At 42.0% G+C, this 13872-nt stretch overlaps 1 protein-coding gene across 2 annotated transcripts in view; it reads left to right on the plus strand.

Moving 5' to 3' along the window:
- ATP13A4 (ATPase 13A4) overlaps window positions 1-13872 on the plus strand; it is a 153985-nt gene that overhangs the window by 63400 nt on the left and 76713 nt on the right. For both annotated transcript variants that reach the window (XM_040349525.1, XM_040349526.1), the window contains 2 exons: window positions 7756-7913; window positions 11916-12104. In XM_040349525.1, the coding sequence (XP_040205459.1) occupies window positions 7756-7913; window positions 11916-12104 (347 nt within the window). The remainder of the gene's footprint in view (window positions 1-7755; window positions 7914-11915; window positions 12105-13872) is intronic.

The following is a 13872-nucleotide window of genomic DNA, read 5'->3' on the forward strand; positions in this document are numbered from 1 at the left end:
TGTGGGATAGCATGCTTTAAAATTTTCAGACGACAAATGTGTCTTGTCGGATTATCCGATCATGTGTACACAAGTCCATCGGAAAAAAAATCCAGAGTAAAAACATGCATGCTCCGAACCAATGCTAACCAGAAGACAACATTAGCAGAAGTTGCCCAAAGGGTGGCGCTAAATAGCTGAAAAAACACATAGTTTGAACACCCTGCTATTTTGCAAGTTCTCCCACTTGGAAATCATGGAGGGGTCTGAAATTGTTATCGTAGGTGCATGTCCACTGTGAGAGACATAATCAAAAAAAAAAAATCCAGAAATCACAATGTACTATTTATTTGTATGATACAGCTGCAAATAAGTATTTGAACACCTGAGAAAATCATTGTTAATGTTTGGTACAGTAGCCTTTGTTTGCAATTACAGAGGTCAAACGTTTCTTGTAGTTTTTCACCAGGTTTGCACACACTGGAGGAGGGATTTTGGCCCACTCCTCCACACAGATCTTCTCTAGATCAGTCAGGTTTCTGGGCTGTCGCTGAGAAACACGGAGTTTGAGCTCCCTCCAAAGATTCTCTATTGGGTTTAGGTCTGGAGACTGGCTAGGCCACGCCAGAACCTTGATATGCTTCTTACAGAGCCACTCCTTGGTTATCCTGGCTGTGTGCTTCGGGTCATTGTCATGTTGGAAGACCCAGCCTCGACCCATCTTCAAAGCTCTAACTGAGGGAAGGAGGTTGTTGCCCAAAATCTCGCAATACATGGCCCCGGTCATCCTCTCCTTAATACAGTGCAGTCGCCCTGTCCCATGTGCAGAAAAACACCCCCAAAGCATGATGCTACCACCCCCATGCTTCACAGTAGGGATGGTGTTCTTGGGATGGTACTCATCATTCTTCTTCCTCCAAACACGGTTAGTGGAATTATGACCAAAAAGTTCTATTTTGGTCTCATCTGACCACATGACTTTCTCCCATGACTCCTCTGGATCATCCAAATGGTCATTGGCAAACTTAAGACGGGCCTTGACATGTGCTGGTTTAAGCAGGGGAACCTTCCGTGCCATGCATGATTTCAAACCATGACGTCTTAGTGTATTACCAACAGTAACCTTGGAAACGGTGGTCCCAGCTCTTTTCAGGTCATTGACTAGCTCCTCCCGTGTAGTCCTGGGCTGATTTCTCACCTTTCTTAGGATCATTGAGACCCCACGAGGTGAGATTTTGCATGGAGCCCCAGTCCGAGGGAGATTGACAGTCATGTTTAGCTTCTTCCATTTTCTAATGATTGCTCCAACAGTGGACCTTTTTTCGCCAAGCTGCTTGGCAATTTCCCCGTAGCCCTTTCCAGCCTTGTGGAGGTGTACAATTTTGTCTCTAGTGTCTTTGGACAGCTCTTTGGTCTTGGCCATGTTAGGCTTCTTTCACACTATGGATTGTATGTCCGTTTTATAATATCCGTATTACACCTATTAACGGACGTTTATTAACGGATTTAATAACGGATACATACGGATAAATATTTTACCATTCTTCCTTTATTGAAAACGGATAATGTTTATCCGTATATATCCGTATACATCCGTTATATCATTCCTTTCTAACGTCCGTTAATAAAAAACATTTCACCCTTTCTTGAAGTCCAGCTCCAGAAGTCGTATGGATATTCAGGGGAACCCCGTCGTCAATTTAAAACAAAAATGACGTGCGGTTCCCGGTAAATATCCATAACCAGACCCTTCAGGTCTGGTATGGATATTCAGGGGAACCCCGCCGTCAATTTAAAACAAAAATGACGTGCGGTTCCCCCTAAATATCCATAACCAGACCCATTATCCAAGCACGTTGACCTGGCCGGCCGCAGAAAAGAGGGGGGGGACAGAGTGCGGCCCCCCCTCTCTCCTGAACCGCACCAGGCCACATGCCCTCAACATGGGGAGGATGTCCCCATGTTGATGGGGACAAGGGTCTCATCCCCACAACCCTTGCCCGGTGGTTGTGGGGGTCTGCGGGCGGGAGGTTTATCAGAATCTGGAAGACCCCTTTAACAAAGGGGACCCCCAGATCCTGACCCCCCCCTGTGTGAAATGGTAATGGGGTACACTGTACCTCTACCATTTCACGAAGGAAGTAAAAATTATTGTAAAAAAACACACTGACACAAAAGAATAAAGTCCTTTATTAAAAAAAAAAAAAAAACTCCAGCGCTGAAAAATCCACTCGTTCCCGGCTTCCTGCGTTGTCCTGATCCTGCGACGGGTGCGGGTGATCTCCCGCGATGAGAAGATCCAGCGTCGGGTGATCTCCGCTCCGGCGATGTGAAGATCCATCCATCCGGCGCAGCAGCATCCCGGACCTCCTCTCACCGCTGGGCACAGCCCAGCGAATGAGCGGCTGAAGCTGTGACATTTCTTATATAGAGGAGGCAGAGCCACCCGTCACGTGACCCTGCCCCCTCTGACGTACCTCTGCTACGTCACTGGGGAAGACCAAGAAGAGGAAAGACCTGGAGTTTTTTTTTTTTTTTTTTAATAAAGGACTTTATTCTTTTGTGTCAGTGTGTTTTTTTTACAATACTTTTTACTTCCTTCGTGAAATGGTAGAGGTACAGTGTACACCATTACCATTTCACACAGGGGGGGGTCAGGATCTGGGGGTCCCCTTTGTTAAAGGGGTCTTCCAGATTCTGATAAACCTCCCGCCCGCAGACCCCCACAACCACCGGGCAAGGGTTGTGGGGATGAGACCCTTGTCCCCATCAACATGGGGACATCCTCCCCATGTTGAGGGCATGTGGCCTGGTGCGGTTCAGGAGAGAGGGGGGGCCGCACTCTGTCCCCCCCTCTTTTCTGCGGCCGGCCAGGTCAACGTGCTCGGATAATGGGTCTGGTTATGGATATTTAGGGGGAACCGCACGTCATTTTTGTTTTAAATTGACGGCGGGGTTCCCCTGAATATCCATACCAGACCTGAAGGGTCTGGTTATGGATATTTACCGGGAACCGCACGTCACTTTTGTTTTAAATTGACGGCGGGGTTCCCCTGAATATCCATACCAGACCTGAAGGGTCTGGTTATGGATATTTACCGGGAACCGCACGTAATTTTTGTTTTAAATTGACGGCGGGGTTCCCCTGAATATCCATGCTCAGTAAAATTAACGTCCGTTAACATAACGGACATTTACGGAGACATTTACTAACGTCCATGTGCCATAGACTTCAATGTTAAAATATAACGGACGTTAATATATCCGTTACTTGCAACGGACAAAAAATTTACAAAAAATAGTGCAAGACCCGTCACATATTCCGTTATAACTAACGTCCGTATGTTATAACGGACTATTACGGATCTTTACGGAACATAAAAAAATCCCATAGACTTTAATGATATTTTATAAAGGACGTATAACTTCCGTTTTTTAACATTATCTGACGGATTTTAAAACGGATTATTAAAACGGATTTATTTTGTAGTGTGAAAAGGGCCTTAGTAGTTGGATTCTTACTGATTGTATGGGGTGGACAGGTGTCTTTATGCAGCTAATGACCTCAAACAGGTGCATCTAATTTAGGATAATAAATGGAGTGGAGGTGGACATTTTAAAGGCAGACTAACAGGTCTTTGAGGGTCAGAATTCTAGCCGATAGACAGGTGTTCAAATACTTATTTGCAGCTGTATCCTACAAATAGTTAAAAAATCATACATTGTGATTTCTGGAAAAAAATGTTTTGATTATGTCTCTCACAGTGGACATGCACCTACGATGACAATTTCAGACCCCTCCATGATTTCCAAGTGGGAGAACTTGCAAAATAGCAGGGTGTTCAAATACTTATTTTCCTCACTGTATACCTTAACTTTGTCTAGTGCACCATTACCAAGCTCCAGGTATAAATCCCCTTCAATACCAGCATGTTTCTCATTACAAAAAATTGGATCAGCTTGGGATGTCTACTTTCCAAGTCATTTTGTGGTTATTTGAACTGCATTTTTATTTAAAATGTTTTATAACACATGTCCAATTTTACCCCTTTGATAGTAAAAAAATTAAAAACCCAATACATAGTTATTAACCACTTGCTTACTGGGTACTTATACCCCATTCCTGACCAGGCCAATTTTCAGCTTTTAGCGCCCCCACACTTTGAATGACAATTGTGCGGTCATGCAACACTGTACCCAAATGTCATTTTTTCCACATAGATAGAGCTTCTTTTGGTGGTATTTAATCACCACTGGGTTTTTTATTTTTTGCTAAACACACAAAAAGTTTTTAATTTAATTTCATTTAAATTTCCAAACAGATAATTTTACTTCTTCACTGATGGGTACTAATAGGCGGCACTGGTGGGAACGGATTAAGGCTGCACTGATGGGTGGCACTTATAGGCAGCATGGAGAAGTGCCACTGATAGGCGGCACTGATAGGTGGAACTGGTGAGCACTGATTGGCAGTACTGATGGGCACTGATGGGTGGCATTGGTGGGCATGGATTATCAGTACTGATGGGCACTTAGGGGACCGCTTTCCCTCTATCAGAAGCTGGTTAATGGCTTTCTTTATGCTGATAGCGTGAAGAAAAAAAAGCTGGTAACCAGCTTCTGTTTACTTCTGTAAACAGCTGTCAATGGCTGACAGCTGATAACATGGTAAAGGGCCCGCTGTGATTGGCCCTTTTACCCTGCTTTGTGATCAGCCGCGTCACCCTGGGGCGCACGGGCGGTGCGAGAACAGAAGAACATTCATGTACGCCCTTCCGGCAAGGGAAGCCTGCGCTGTAGCCATCTCTTGGCTATAGCGTGGGCATTAAGTGGTTAAACATCTAACAAAAGTGCTATATACCTCAAAATACAATATGAAATTAATTTGGGTAGAGTTGCATCAGCTAGCAATTTGTCATTCAAGCTATTAGTGCACTGAAAAAATAGCATGATAATAAAGGGGTGTTAAATGCTGGTACTTAGTGGTTACATATTAAACTATTTTCTGTCCTATGACTTCTGTCATCAGGAGAAAATATCCCCAGTGGTGCAACAACAAAACGCACATGGCAAAGTTTGTATCCCTTCCTCAATCCAAAATTTTGAACACTTTTCTATGTAAATGGTCAGTCTACCCCAGAGTGAGCTTACAGACAGACCCTGGTGAAAGTAAACAGATTCTTCCTTTTTTTTATCTTTTTTGAGAGATTTTTTTTTTAAATATCTCTTTATTTTATTTTTTTTCATCCAAAAATATACATTTCACAACTTACATTTATAAAATTTCACTGACATTCATTTCATTAAAACAAAAAGCATTTATCCATTTATTTCTCCCCTTTTTATTCTATGGTGTAGTTTACCCTGTTTTCATACCCTCTTTATCCTGAAGCCGTCATGGGTTCTCTATCCAACTTGCCCACACTCTTTCATATTTCTTCCCCTGTCCTCTATTACAATTTGTCTCCCTATACAATGGCAAATTACTATTCACAACATTTTTCCAATGTACCAATGAGGGAGCTTCAACCTTCTTCCAACTCAACACTATTGTCTTTCTTGCATAAAAGAGTAATAGGCCTATCTGTGTTCTCTTTCCTGTAGACGTGATTTTCTTCCCTACTGATCCTAATAGTCAGATCTCTGCCTCTTGTTCCAAAGATACTGATGTTACTATAGTAATTATTCTCAAGACCTCCCTCCAAAATACCACTATCTTTGGACAAGTCCAGAATATGTGGATAACATTTCCTGGAATACCTGCACATCTACAACAATTTTGAGGGTTTAAGGGGGAATCTTATATGCTGTTTAGTAACTCCTATGTGTTATTTGAAATTGTATTAATTGATCTCAAAGTGATACTAATGTCTGAAGTGGGAACCTCCATATCTCCTCCCAGTTCTCTTCTACTAAATTTGGGACATCTCTTGTCCAACATTCGCATAGTTTTTCTTAGGTCTGATGATGTAGTTCTTGATAAATAAGTATACAGAGTTGAAATTGACTTCTTTCAACTTTTTCAAAGATACTGATGTTACTATAGTAATTATTCACAAGACCTCCATCCAAAATACCACTATCTTTGAAATTGACTTCTTTCCACTTTTTTTCCTTAACATTTGCTCTAAACCTACTTCTATTAATTGTGGGGTGCCCTCGGGGAATTGAGCTGATAAAGCATGTACAAGCTGCAAGTATAACTCTCAGGTATATTGCAACACTGCCTCATTTCTATAAATGAGGAACATTTTCCCCCCAAGTATTAATTGTGATAATTTTTTAACCCCAAATTTAGTCCATGCCCCTGGATCTTGAATAGAGTCTAAATGTGGCAGCTCGGGACTTCTTCATAGTGGAGTATTTGGGGATAGATTAATTTTTGAATATCCCTCTTTTACTACGGCAGCTCTTCATATTTTTACTGTTGTTGTCATTGAGGGGGTCAAATTCCGTCTAGATTTCAACCCCCCTATACAGCAATCCCTGAAGTGCCTCCACCGATTTGGACCACTGCTGCCTCCAACACTGTGGCAGAGTCAAACCCATTTGGGTTCAGCCATCTCCCCACCGTCACTAACTGTAGATAAATAATGCTTAGGTCTGCAAAGGCCAACCCCCCCCCCCCTGTACTGCCGGTCACATAAGTGTGCTTAATTAGATTTTAGCTGGTTTGTTTGCCCATATAAATGCAGTAAACATACCATGCAGCTGTGCAAAAAAACTTTTAGACAACCATTGTGGAGGTTTTCTAAACAAATACAAAAAATTAGGAAGAATCTTCATCTTTGTTAAATTGATACGTCCTAGTAGCGACAGGGGCAACGCTTCCCATACCTTTTTAATTTTTTCCTAACCTCCTGTATTACTGGATCCAAATTCAACATTCAAAAATCTTCCACCTGTTGAGATATTATACCATGGTACTTAAATTCCGATAACCATTTTAGTGGTGCATTTGGAGCAGCGGAATCCCATGCTCCTTGGTCAATGGGAAATAATAGAGACTTGCCCCAATTTACTTTAAGCCCTGTAAATACTGAAAAGTTATCTAAAAATTCTAAGGCTCACTCCAGAGATGGACCCGCGTCTCTCAAGAAAAACAGCATATCATCAGCATACAGGGCTACCCTCTCTTCCAGCCCCCCTACTCGGAGTCCTTGAATATTTGGCAAAGTCTTAAGAGCCTCTGCCACTGGCTCTATTGCTATTGCAAAGAGTGCTGGAAAGAGAGGGCAGCCCTGCCTCGTGCCTCTGTATAGCTGAAAGAAAGATGATAGCTTTCCTCCCAATTTAACCGCTGACATGGGTTTCCTGTATATTATTTGTATCCATTTAATGAATACTAATGGGAATCCCATCCTTCTGAGTATTTCCCACAGAAAAGGCCACTCGATTGTATCGAAGGCCTTCTCTATGTCTAGGGAGGCCACCATCCTGGATCCCTCCTGGATATGGTGAGTATGTATATTTGTATATAGCCTACGTAGATTAACATCCGTTGTTCTCTGTGGCATGAATCCTGTCTGATCTGAGTCTATAATATTTCTAAGCAGGGGTTGTAATCTTAAGGTTAATATTTTTGTCAATATTTTGAAATCTATATTTAATAATGCTATTGGCCTATATGAGTAACATAGTTTTGGAGTTTCTTGAGAGAATTTAAAGCAATGGTATATGCTTTCAAACATTGTCTAGCTCGTTTTAATACATTGCAAATATTGTTCTACAGTTCCTTTCCAAATAGTCAGCCCTATGTTTTGATCTTCCTCCTAGGCTTTAATACAGCTAAGGGTGACCTGGTGCGGTCTATCCTCTACCCAAAGCCAGTGAACTATAAGCTCTACAGAGATGCATTGGTATTCCTTTTCAGTCTGATTTGTCTGTCTCTGATTGGGATGGTCTACGCTGTTTGTGTGTTTGCTTTGGATGGGGTAAGACATCAGTATTATAACTAAAGGAATCTGTCATGTTAAATTATACTTTACTGTTTTGTACATTTTAGACTTAAAGTGGAACACTGGTTCATACATTTTTGTCTTGCTCTGGATAAAATACAAACTAATTAGAATCTTTTTGAAAGGGTTTTTTTTTGCATAATCAAACTCTTTCAGTAAAGCACATACATGAAGAATAATCCAAATACTTATGTTTTCAAGCACTCACTTTGCTTAGTTAAATAGAACTGGTACTCCAAAGTCCACTGGAAAACCAACACTTTTAGGAGTGTGCAAGTACAGGATCCCCCACTGGTGTCATTGGTTCCTCCCTCAGACCTCATACCACTATAGAATACAGTAGTCACATTAGATCAGATGAAGTAACCAGTGAGACCTGCAGAAGACCACAGGGGTTGGCATATTTCTCCTGGTGGAAATGTAAAGTGAATCCGTGCAAAAGAACCGGTGATAAATATATGTGCAGCCAAAATGTATTGATAAAACCAGAACCTAGTAAATCTGGTTCATGTAGAAATTAAGTAATAGTTGAAGGAATTATTTAAAGGTGGCTGCCTCTACGTGTTTATCCCACCTAGGTGGGATAATGAATGGAATGGAAAACGTTGGTAGAAATTGGCGCCTGCCTGGCAAATACTATTCCAGTAAGTGTAAAATTAAATAAATAAATTGATAAATGTATGTGATAAGTGTGCTTCCAGTGGCGTGCTAAGAAATAATAAAACAATATATATTATATGATAATACAGGATAAAATAGTCCAATAGTGCACGTGAAGGTGCTAATTATAATACAATTACAGTGAACAGTCCACAAAGTGCTGGATGTTGCAAAAAAAGTGCTTTGTGTCTTCATTCAGAGAGTGCTGGATGTTGCATAAAAAGTGCTTTGTGCCAGTTTCAACACTGTTGCCGTGTTCCACACAGTGCCCCTTTCTTTTGTGCTCTGATATGGCCCACACTCACCAGATCCTACACCCCCTCTTGGAGTGAAAATCTTTCACAGTGTATGCCCTGTGCTGCACACATATGTGGTGGTGTTCCCCAACCTGCCTGCTGCTCATCCCCGGCCTGCTGTGCGGGGCTTTGGCCACTAGAGAGGAATACAGGGGGACGGGAAATTGCCAGAGTGCAGCCAGGGTGGGCCAGGGTCAACCCGGAAAAACGATGGGTAAAGTTAGAATATGCACTGGCAAAGGTTAAACTAGGAAGCATCATTTGGAACCCCCCACGGTTTACTGGACGAGAACACGCATGAGGTAACACGTATTGCATAAAAAATTTGGGACACACTTCACAAACAAATTGATAAGGAATACAATTCACCTCTCATTGAGTTAAATGAAAATTAAAGCGGGAGTTCACCCATTTAAAAAAAAAAAAAAATCTCCCCTTAGCTTCCTGCTCGTTCGGTCTAGGGGAATCGGCTATTTATATTAAAATATGTGCAGTACTTACCCGTTTTCGAGCTGCATCTTCTTCCGTCGCTTCCGGGTATGGGTCTTCGGGAGCGGGCGTTCCTTCTTGATTGACAGTCTTCCGAGAGGCTTCCGACGGTCGCATCCATCGCGTCACTCGTAGCCGAAAGAAGCCGAACGTCGGTGCGGCTCTATACTGCGCCTGCGCACCGACGTTTGGCTTCTTTCGGAAAATCGTGACGCGATGGATGCGACCGTCGGAAGCCTCTCGGAAACCTGTCAATCAAGAAGGAACGCCCATTCCCGAAGCCCATACCCGGAAGCGACGGAGAGGATGCGTCTCGTAAACGGGTAAGTACTGCACATATTTTAAAATAAATAGCCGATTCCCCTAGTAATAACGAGCAGGAATCTAAGGGGGAAAAGTGCCCTCTAAGGGTGAACCCCCGCTTTAATACTTTGCACCAGGAAAAATTACAGTAGGTGGGAATTGGATTAAAAAAGACACAGCACAGCTAAGGGATATAATAAAAAAAGGGAAATTAATAACTCTACAGGAGCTGAAACACAAAGATAATTTAATGGTAATTGATGAATGGAGATATCAACAGCTAAGCCATTTTGTCTGAAAGTTACCCCAACCATTAAGGTCAGGGGATCAGCTACCAGTATTGGAAAGCTTATGTATCACAGATAGATCTAAAGGCATTATATCAAGGCTTTATAAGATATTACTAGCAGTGGATGGGTGGGAGATGCCTCCATTCATCAAAAAATGGGAACAGGAGTTAGGAGCACAGAAGGATAAGTTCACAATAGGGAAAATGTTGAGGCTGACCCACTCTGCGGCCATGGACAATAGGACTGCAGAAATGAATTACAAGTGTATAACGGGATGGTATATAACACCAGATAAATTGTGTAAATTTAAAGAGGGCCAGTCAGTTGACTGCTGGCGGGGCTGCAAGTCCCCTGGTACAATGGCCCACTTATGGTGGGATTGCCCAAAAATCAGAATTTACTGGGAATTTTTTTTTAGGATTTATAAAAGATATCACCAGGAAGGAAATAAAGAAAGACCCATGGTCTGTACTTTTCCATGGAGGGGAGGAAGTTGCAAAATCTTATAAAGAATCTTTGGTGCCCATCTATATGGGAGTGGATAGATGCGGTAGAAGAGACGTATAACATGGAAGGCCTAAGGAATAGCTTAGAGGAGGGTAAAATAGCCCAAAACAAGAAATGGGAACACTGGAGGGAACACTGGAACACTAGAGGGAATTCAAGAAAACTTGGAGTTATGCGGAAAACCTAAGGTACAAGTCCCAATTGGTCCTAAGGTTGGAGGGAAAGAAATACGGCTATAAGCGCAGTAACGGTGAGGTAGCTAAAAAAATAAAAAATAAACAGTTCCATTGAATTGAATTGGAGCGCGACTTGTCAGGTGGCTGAGTGGCCTGACGAGTCGCCCCTGTGTGAACCGGCTCTCAGGGAACCAGGTCTTTGCAATGTAGCAACATTGAGTAGTGTGGCCAACAGGAGTGGTAAATATTCAGTTTTTTTTTTTTTTTTTACAGGTATCTGCTTTGCTAAAAAGGTTTAATTACATAATAGGGTCTCTAAGGTTTTTTTTTTCTGCAATTGTCTGAGAAATTTCCCTGTATAGGTTTTAGTTGGAATTGAACTTTTAGTAATAAGAAGGTATACAGGGCTTAGAGGCAGTTTTTTCAGGCTTTCAGTCAATGTTACAATATCTTTCTTTTTTTGTTTTCTTTGTCTGCATGCTGGCAGAAGGGCAGTTGAGCACCCTAACTTTAAGGCCTCTACACACTGGACATTATAAAAAAAAAAGCCAGTAATGTTCACTGTAGAAAGCTGAGTGAGTTTTTCAGTGTTTTTTCATGTTTTTGGCTTTTTTTTTAACTGTAGTGTTTTTTTAGCTGCAGTTTTTCTTACCTATTTTTAGCAAAACTATACTCACATTAAAAGCTTATGGCTCAAAAACACTGATGAACACTGATATACCCCCCCCCCAAAAAAAAAAAAAAAGCAGCAGATCAGCAAAGGGGCTTCTGGTGCAAATGTCATAGTTTATTATTTCTTTCAATCCTTCTTTTTTTTTTTTTTCTGAACAGTATATACAAAACATTGGGGATTATTTACTAAAACTGGAAGGTGAAAAATCTGGTGCAGCTCTACATAGAAACCAATCAGCTTCAAGGTTTTATTACCAAGCTTAATTTTTACAAGCTGAAATTAAAAGCTGAGTTGCTACCATACACTGCTGTACCAGATTCTGAGTGCTCCAGCTTTAGTACACCCCCCCCCCATTGTGTTAATTTGTCAGTTCTTCATTTTGAGAAATCTAATTTAGACTTTAACCCAACATTAATTTAAAACATTTTGCTCTACAGTTATAAGTGATCATTAAAAAGGGTAGTTAACACATATAAAACCTAAATATTTGAGTGCAAAAATAGTAGCACACAGTAACAACATTATGCTTGTAAAGTTTTAATCCCTCTCGTCTCACTGTACAATCTCTTGTATGTCTTTTACAGGCTGATGCTGGAGAGGTAGTGAAAAAAGCTTTAGATGTCATCACCATTGCAGTTCCTCCAGCTCTCCCAGCTGCCCTTACTGCAGGAATCATTTATGCCCAGAAAAGACTTGAGAAATATGGAATTTTCTGTATCAGTCCCCAGAGGATCAATCTCTGTGGAACGATTAACCTTTTTTGCTTTGATAAGGTACTGGTGACATTTTACTTGCAAGCATACATGTATAACATCTATAAAGGTAGAATTTCACCATAAGTACATACAAACGTTTCTGCTGTGGCCCTGCTGGAAACAAAGGACAATGTAATGCAAGGTCCTGGCCAGTGCACAGTTCACACCAGACAAAAAGGACAGGAACCTTTTAGGCCTCGTACAGACGGGCAAACATGTCCGATGAAAACGGTCCGCCGGACCGTTTTCAGCGGACATGTCCGCCCGGAGATTTCTGTATGATGGCTGTACACACCATCATACAGAAATCCGCGCGTACACGATACGCAGTGACGAGGCCGCGCTGATGACGTGAAGTTCAATGCTTCCACGCATGCGTCGAAGTGATTCGACGCATGCGAGGGATGGCGGCCGCTCGGACATGTACGGTAAGTCTGTACAGACGACCGTACATGTCCGACGGACAGGATTCCAGCAGGCATGTTTCTTAGCATGCTGAGGAACATTTGTCCACTCGAAAACTGTCGGGCGGACAAATGTACGCTGGAAACCTGTCCGATCGGCCGTACACACGACCGAACATGTCTGCTGAAACTGGTCCGCCGACCAGTTTCAGCAGACATGTTCAGTCGTGTGTACGGGGCCTTTTAGGAGATCAGTGAGGAAGGTGGACACCAGGCTGGACTAAGGCAGATGCAAGAGAGGCTTTCTTTTCAAGTGCTGTGCTGGTGGAATCTACAATTTGGCCTCTTGAATGTCAAAGGACTTTGTTCTGGCAATGCTTAATAAAAAACCTTAAAAGGTTTGTTAACCCATTTGTAAAAGTCTATGCCAGACACTCTATTAGAGGCTGGCATAGCACACTGTTTAAAACATTTTTACAACGAATGTTGTAAATACCAATATTTAGCGGTCTTCAGGCCGGTCACATGACTTGCAGCCGCTTTCCAGCTCTGACAGATTGCTTCTGGAGGAGGGGCCGTGATCTCCCTCTGACGTCAGCCGGGGAGATCATGTGACAGCTCCTCTCCTCCGCAGAATCCCAGTCTCATAGCTGTAAAGCGGCCGTGAGTCACGTGACCGGCCTGAAGACTGCTAAAAATCGTTATTTACAACATTCGTTTTAAAAAATCCTTAGCACAGTGTACTATGCCAGCCTGTAATAGAGGGGCTGGTAGTTACAATTATATATATTTTTTTTAATAATAGCTGGAGGGGGAGCGAGGCTGAGTGGAGACACAGAGAGGGCGCTGACAGGGAAGAAGGAGGGGGTGAGAGGAGAGAGAGGAGAGCAGAGAGGATGGCAGTCTATCACTGAGGCATGCACTTTGACCATGGTGATCAGGGCGGAGCTACCCTGGTTATTGTGGTAAGTTTTTAGAGTTTTTTTTCTACAGTTTAGATGGGGGCAGAATACATGGCACAAGCGCTATGGACCAGGATATGACTTTTCTTTTTTTGGGTAAACAAACGTTTAAAACAGAAGAAAAGTCTAAACAGGACTTTAAAGGTACAAACACTACTGATTAATGCATGTATAAAAATATCAAAAACTTCTATTCCATTTCAAAAGGGTAAACAGCTGAAGAGAACGAAAGTATGTTTTTCAGGCATCACGTATGCATGAGCATATTGATGTTGCACAATAAACTATCTTGGTTTTGACACACAATGCGTTTTACAGGTCAGAGCCTGTTTCTTCAAGAAACTAGACTAGTCCTTACTTTAATTGTCTGTAAACACAAAAAAATAATACCTACAAGCTAGTATACAGAACAGAGTTTAA

The sequence above is a fragment of the Rana temporaria genome, chromosome 4 (assembly GCF_905171775.1).
Source record: "Rana temporaria chromosome 4, aRanTem1.1, whole genome shotgun sequence".
Lineage (NCBI taxonomy): Eukaryota > Metazoa > Chordata > Amphibia > Anura > Ranidae > Rana > Rana temporaria.